Genomic DNA, 7,936 nt, shown 5'->3' with positions numbered 1-7,936 from the left:
GTTGTGCTGTGGGGCCTTGGGTCTTTTTTTGGAAGTTCTGGGTCTCTCTGACCCAGCTGCAGTTAGGTAATTTTCAGATTGCAAAGGGCCAGGCCTTTCATATGCAAAAACCTCTACACACAGTGGGAGGAGCGTTTTCAGATTGCAAAGGGCCAGGCCTTTCATAATGCAAAAACCTCTACACACAGCTTGGGTGGAGCAGGGTTTCAGGGGATCAACAAGGTGGAGCAAGCAGCTATGGCTGCTCCTCAGTCCTACCCTAAGAGGCCCCGCGTCTCAGTGTCCTGGTAATCGCTGCAAGCACCTCTGAGAGAAAGCTGCCCTTGAGTTCTGCTTGAGGCCAGACAGTCCAGTTTCTCCCTGTATGAGTCTGGGTCCCCAGACTCTCTCCCAGAACTGGAGTTGACAGCAGTGGGGAGCTTGAGACTCCCTCCTGATTGAAAAAGACAACCATGTCCTCAGTTGCCAGCCCTTTCCACGTGCGCCTCCGTACCTCTGCACTTTACTTCCGCACCTCCTCTGAGTCTCAGTGTGCTTTTCTCTTTCCTTCTAGTTGTAGAATTTCCACTCAGCCAGCTTTATGATATCCGTTTTGTCTTTTAGTTGTATTTTTGAAGTTGTTGTGCGAGGCAGCAATTTCAGGTGTTTACCTATTCCTCCATCTTGGTTTCAGGACCCTCTTGATTATTTAGGAGCATGTTATTTAGCTTCCACTTATTTGTGTTTTTTTCCAGTTTTTTCCTTATAATCAATTTCTAGTTTTATACTGTTGTCATCAGAAAAGATATTTCAATACAAAAATTTCTTGATATTTCAACATTTCTTAAATATACTAAGACTTGTTTCGTGGTCTAATGTGTGCTTCGTCCAGGAAAATATTCCATGTGTACTTGAAAAGAATGTGGATTCTGTTATATTTGGATGGAATGTTTCTATAAATATCTATTAATTCCATCTGATCTAATGTGTCTTTTAAAGCCAGTGTTTTCATGTTGGTCATCTGGATGATGTATCCATTGATGTAACTGGGTTGTTAAAGTTTCCTACTGTTATTGTCATACTGTCAATCTCTCCCTTTATAGTGAGTAATTTTTGCTTTATGTACTTAGGCATTTCTGTGTTAGATGCATAAATGTTATTATTATGTAATGCCTTTCTTTGGCTTTTATTAGAGGCTGTTTTAGTCTATTTTGTGTGTATTTTGTAAGTATTCCTACACCAGCTTTTTTTTCATGGCTATTTTTATGAAATATATTTTTTCCCTTCAATTTCAGTCTGTGTGTCTTTATAGCTGAAGTAATTTTTATAAGCAAATATGTATGGCTCTTGTTTTTATTATTCATTCAGCCACTCTGTGTCTTTTGATTGGAGAATTTAGGTCACTTACATTTAAAGTAATTATTGATGGGTATGTACATATTGCTTCTTTAATTGTTTTCTGGTTGTTTTTGTAGTTCTTTTCTGTTTCTTCTTCTCTTGTTCTTTTTCTTTGTGCATTGATGACTTTCTGTAGTGTTATGTTTGGATGCCTTTCTCTTTATTTTGTGTATCTGTTACAGGGTTTTGGTTTATGGCTACCATGAATTTCACAGATAGCACCCAATGTTAGTAGTTTAAGTTCAAGGGCAGGGAAGAAAAAGGAGACATATGTAATACTCTTTGTAATACTTTAAGCAATAAAACAATTTAAAAAATAGTAGTTTAAGTTAATAGTTGCTTAAATTCAACTTATTTTAAAAGCACCATTTTTTTACTCATCCCCCCCCATATATTGTTTTTAACATTATATTTCACATCTTTGTGCATGTGTATGTCTCTTAATTTATTCCAGATACACGTTATTTTAAACTGCTTTTCTCTTGCTACGTTTAAAATTATCTTTGTCTTTAACTTTTAGCATTTTAATTATGTGTTTTGTGGGTTTCTTTAAGTTCATCTTGTTTGGGACCTGTGTGCTTTCTGACTTGGATATCTGTTTCCTTCACCAGGTTAGGGCAGTTTTCAGCTATTATTTCTTCAGATAGGTTTTCTGTCCCTCTCTCTCTCTGGTGAGAATGGGACAGTTGATGTTGTCCCAGAGGTCCCTTAAACTATTTTCACTTTCTGAAATTCTTTTTTCTGTTACAGTTAGGGTTTTCCACTACCTTGCTTTTCAGTTCACTGATTCACTCTTCTGCATCATCTAATCTGCTATTAATTCCCTCTAGTGTATTTTTTCTTTTCAATTATTATATTCTTTAGTTTTGGTTGGTTCTTTTTTATATTTTTTATCGCTTTGTTGGGGGCTTTCCCTGAGTTTATTTATTCTCCAATATTATTGACCATCTTTGTAGCCATTGCTTTCAACTTTTTATCTGGTAGATTGCTTGTCTTCATTTCATTTAGTTCTTTTTCTGGGGTTTTGACTTTTTATTTTGCTTGTAGCATAATCCTCTTTCTCCTCATTTTGTCTATCTCTTCATGTTTGTTTCTATGTAGTAGGTAGACCAGCTACATCACCAAATTTTGAAAGAGTGGCCTTATGTAGGTGTGCTGGGGGTATCTTGTGGTGCAGTCTCCCCTACACAGGGGAGTTTGGAAATGACAGAAGGGAGGGCATTATCTAGATATATGAATAATAGCTTTGTGTTACAATTGCCCGTAGTATTCAGTACGGTAACAAGCTGTCCAGGTTTGTAGTTTAGGAGCAATCTGCTATGCCATATGGCCTAGGTATTTGGGTAGGCAATACATTTAGATTTGTGAAATTACATTCTACACGTACCCACAATGATGAAATTGCCTAACAATACATATCTCAGAATATATCCCCATAGATAGGTGGTACCAGACTAATTTTCTAGGCCCCATCATATTGGACAGAGAGGGAAAGGAAAAAATAAGTCTGTAATAAAGATTACACCTGAAAAAAGCAGTGTTGGTCTGTATGAATGGTATTCAGCCAGCTACATCTGATGACTTTTAATGATCTGGAGAACTTTAAGATGATATGACTACCTGGACCTTGCTAAAGCTAGCATTGTCATAGGCCTTCTGGACTCATGTTTAATGATAGCAGTAGAACAAAAAGCAAATATGTTTATTTAGTATGTATTTATTTCCAGAAATCTTATGCACATTTAACCTGATGCCTCATGGAATACTACTGTAAGTGGTGAGTAATAAGGAAAAAAGATTAAAAGGTTTTTTATTTTTTCTGCCAGGTATGGCTCAGTGATAGAGCATTGACCTATGAACCAGGAGGTCATGGTTCAATTCCCAGTCAGGGCACATGCCTGGGTTGTGGGATTGATCCCTAGTAGGGAGCATGCAGGAGGCAGCCAACCAATGATTCTCTCTCATCATTGATATTTCTATCTCAATCTCCCTCTCCTTTTCCTCTCTGAAATCAGTGAAAATATATTTTAAAAAATTTTTTCCCCAAGGAATTTATCATCTTAAAATGATAATACAATATTCGTTTCATATCTGTAGCATTTCTTTCTATTCCCAACATGCTCTGAACCCTGCCATTAGAGGAAATACATAAAATATAATGGATTATGGTAACAATGTGTAAATAATTTCCAGGTGTTCGTGATGGTATTAAATTTATGAGAAAGTAATTGTGGACAGAGTGTAAGTTTCTGATGACGAAGTCTTAGCATAAATGTTTGGAGATGACAGAATCATATGTAACTTACCTGTAAATGGAGTCTAGGTGTTCAGTGCAGTCCATCTCATAAATTTTACTGTACACACATTTGTGATGTTTTAGGACTCAGTGACATTTGAGGATGTGGCTGTGAACTTTAGTCTGGAGGAGTGGGCCTTACTGGATTCTTTACAAAAGAAACTCTACAAAGATGTCATGAGGGAAACCTTCAGGAACCTGGCCTCCATAGGTAAGGTTGACAAGTTACCCTTCACTTCCTCATCTGAAGGATAAGTGTTTCTTATCTGTCAACATTGTGCTAACATGTAATGTATGAATAGAGGACATTGATAAATAAACTAAACATAGTCATAGCTCATTATAGAACTAGAATCTAATAATTTTTCTACAATTTCTAATACTTTGGAATCCTGTTTCTTGGTCTGAATTTTAGGGGGAAAATGGGAAGATCACGAAATTGAAGATCAGTACAAAAACCAGGGGAGTAAACAAAGGTGAGTAACATTCACAACAGAAAGCAGTGTCTCAGATGAGAAAACAATTATGCTATGAAAATTTTAGAAGAATTTTCCCAGCCCAGCTCAGTGGTTTAACATCAACCTATGAACCAGGAGGTCACAGTTCTATTCCCAGTCAGGGCACATGCCCAAGTTGTGGGCTCATTCCCCAGTAGGGGGTGTGCAGGAGGCAGCCGATCAATGATTCTCTTTCATCATTGATGTTTCTATCTCTCTCTCCCGCTCCTTTCCTCACTGAAATAAAATATATATATATTTAAAACAAACAAAAAAAAATCTAAACTACCCCTTCTTCAAATTACTTCTCAGAAATTTTTTACTAAAGTACTTTTTATATGTGACGTTGATGTGTAGTGTTTGCAAAAATAGTTTACATGCAAAGAGCATTCATGAAGCTAAATATGAAGGTTATTTTTTTTATAATAGCAAGGCTGAAGTTGTCTTGCAGAAATTTTGGTGTATTCAATGTCCAACAATTTGTACAAAACAGTAAACCTATACTTAGCAGTAAATCATAAAAATGTCATCCAAATATTCTTCCAATAAGTATAAAATTATTAACAAAGAAATTAATGTGCTTATTTTATGCAGAAGTCAAATGGTAGAGAGGAGCTGCAAAAGGAAGGAGGATAGTCAATGTGGAGAAAACTTAACCCTTATTCCAAATCTCAATCTGACGAAATCTCTTCCTGGAGCAAAACCATGGGAATACAGTGCATGTGGTGAAGTCTTCATGCATCATTCATCCCATAATAGGGACATTAAATGTCAAACTAGACACAAGACCTCTGAGAATCAGAAATATGGAGAGAAACCATATAAATGTAGTAGATGTGGGAGAGCCTTCACTTATATTCAGTTGTTTGAAAAACATGAAAGAAATCACAATGGAGAGGAATCTTATAAATGTGAGGAATGTTGGAAAGCCTTCAGGTGGCTCAAAAGCCCTCAAAGACACATGATCAAACATATTGCAGATGCTCCTTATAAATGTAAGGAGAGTTTGAAAACCTTTAGTTCTTCAGTTTTTCTTCAAACATGTGAGAGAAGCCACATTGTAGAGAAGCCCTATCAATGTAAACTCTGTGGAAAAGCCTTCCGATATTATAAAAGTTTTCAAAGACATGAAAGGAATCACCCTGGAGAGAAACCCTATGAATGTAAAAAATGCAATAAAGCATTCAGATATCCCAGTCATCTTCAAATACATGAAAGAATTCACACTGAAGAGAAACCCTATGAATGTAAGCAATGTGGAAAGACCTTCAGATCTTACAGTTCCTTACAGCCACATGAAATGACTCACACAGGAGAGAAACCCTATGAATGTAAGGAATGTGGGAAAGCATTCAGATATTACAGTTCCTTACAAATACATGAAAGGTCTCACACTGGAGAGAAACCCTATGACTGTAAAAAATGTAGCAAAGCCTTCAGTGCTCCCAGTTGTCTTCGCAAACATGAAAGAATTCACAGTGCAAAGAAACCCTATGGATGTAAAGAATGTGGAAAAGCCTTTAGATTTTATAGTTCCTTACAAACCCATGAAAGGACGCACACAGGAGAGAAACCCTATGAATGTAAGCAATGCGGAAAGGCCTTGAGATATTACAGTTCCTTGCAAATACATGAAAGGATACACACAGGAGAGAAACCCTATGAATGTAAGGAATGTGGAAATGCATTCAGATGTAACAGTTTCTTAAAAATACACAAAAAATCTCACACTGGAGAGAAACCCTATGAATGTGAAAAGTGTAGTAAAGTGTTCAGTACTCCCAGTAATCTCCGAATACATGAAAGAACTCACACTGCAGAGAAACCCTATAAATGTAAGGAGTGTGGAAAAGCCTTCAGATACTATCGTTCCTTACAAACACATGAAAGGACTCACACAGGAGAGAAACCCTATGAATGTAAACATTGTGGGAAAGCCTTCATTTGTCGCACCACCATTCAAAGACACATGAAAATGCACACTGGTAAAACACCGTATCAATGTAAAGAATGTGGAAAAGCATTCACTTGCCTTAGTTTATATCAAAGACACGAAAGAACTCACACTGGAGAGAAACCCTATGAATGTAAACAATGTGGAAAAGCCTACAGAGATCACAGTTCCTTACAAAGACATGAAAGGACTCACACTGGAGAGAAACCCTATGAATGTAAGGAATGTGGGAAAGCCTTTATTTGTAACAAAATTTTTCGAATACACATGATGAGAGTGCACACTACAGAAAAACCATATAAATGTGAAGAATGTGGGAAAGCCTTTAGTCATCCCTATTCCTTTCGAAGGCATGAAAGGACTCACTGGATAAAACCTCTTGAATGTAAATAGTGTGGGAAAAACTTCAGTTGGCCCACATCCTTACATGTGAAAACTCCCACTGAAAAGAAATAAAAATGCAAATAACATGAGAAGGATTGACATAATTCTATCTAATGAAGATGGAATATGCAAATTGACCATCACTTCTCGACAAAGATGGTGGTGCCCACAGCCAATAAAGGGAATATCCAAATTGACACAACAAAGATGGCAGCAGCTGGGCCAGAGCAAAGGCAAGAGGTGGTGGCCAGATCGAAGGCCCAGGTCACGGGTGCCAGAGGGAAGCCGGTGCCAGCAGCCAGGGGAAGGAAGGCCTATTCTTGCACGAATCTCCATGCATCGGGCCTCTAGTTTAGTTATAATGCTCTAGAAAACTTTCAGTATTTAAAATAGTAAGTAAATTATGTTTACCAGTTTTGTAAGTGCATAGTTGGACATGGGATTTATGCTACAGTTGATCCTTGGAAACCTCAGGAGTTAAGGGAACCTGTTTTCCATGCAGTTGAAAATTTTTGTGTAACCTAAGCTAGCCTTCTTCATAAATGAATACCAAACCAAAGATTGAAAATACTGTTGATCCTTGAACAACCCAAGTTTGAAACTGCACAGGTCCACATTTTAAATTTTGCAGAAAAATGGACCTGCACATTTCAAACTCATGTTCTTTAAGCGTCAGTTACTTTTAGAAATACAGTGGGGCCTTGACTTACAAGTGTCCTGACTAACGAGTTTTTCGAGATACGAGCAGTCTCTCGGCCGATTTTTTGCTTTTAGTTGTGAGCTAAAATTCGGGTTACGAGCCAGCTTCAGATACCCCACTGCTAGTTGGCGCAGCGAACGTCACAGTGAACGCCACAACATCAGCCCAGCATCACGTGTCTCACTCGTTCACAATTGATTTGACATACGAGTAATTTGAGTTACGAGCTCCGTCACAGAACAAATTAAACTCATAAGTCAAGGCCCCACTGTATGAGGTAAAATAATTTTAGAATTTGTCTTTAAATAATTATATAACATTAATAGGTAATAAATAATGAATTCTAATAATGAGCACAAACCATCAAGGACTGTGAGGTATAATATCAGAGTGTTCATAAGGACTTTTAACAGGATTTTGACTTGTATTAGATGATTTCATTGCTAATCAAGGATGACCTTTTTCTGTATTATCATCAGTTAATAACATTGTTTCTACATTTTGAAGCTTGTTAGATCCATGGGTGAATTCAAGTTTACTTCTAATATGCAGTAGGTTTAACTTTTAATAATGTTTTGTTTCATGTTAAGGGGCCATTGGAAAAAAGACAGTTTGGTATTTGGGATTTTCCTACTGGTTTTATGATAGTTCCTGGATATTTCTATTCCAAGATAAACATATTCTCTCTTTCATACTGACAAGACTCCTTGTGTGGGGTGATGGGTATT

General features: G+C 37.2%; 1 protein-coding gene across 1 annotated transcript in view; it reads left to right on the top strand.

Annotated features, from left to right (window-relative positions):
- Positions 1 to 6,679, top strand: part of LOC102763600 (zinc finger protein 709-like) — a 14,624-nt gene extending 7,945 nt beyond the window's left edge. The window contains exons 3-5 of the mRNA XM_015563976.1: positions 3,758 to 3,884; positions 4,089 to 4,149; positions 4,765 to 6,679. Coding sequence (XP_015419462.1) covers positions 3,758 to 3,884; positions 4,089 to 4,149; positions 4,765 to 6,517 — 1,941 coding nt within the window. The 3' untranslated portion in view covers positions 6,518 to 6,679. The remainder of the gene's footprint in view (positions 1 to 3,757; positions 3,885 to 4,088; positions 4,150 to 4,764) is intronic.
- The last annotated feature ends 1,257 nt before the right edge of the window (positions 6,680 to 7,936 follow it).

This window comes from Myotis davidii, unplaced genomic scaffold, assembly GCF_000327345.1.
Source record: "Myotis davidii unplaced genomic scaffold, ASM32734v1 scaffold1379, whole genome shotgun sequence".
NCBI classification, from domain to species: domain Eukaryota; kingdom Metazoa; phylum Chordata; class Mammalia; order Chiroptera; family Vespertilionidae; genus Myotis; species Myotis davidii.
The sequence above is the reverse complement of the archived record's forward strand: the minus strand, read 5'-3'. Positions and strand labels throughout refer to the sequence as shown.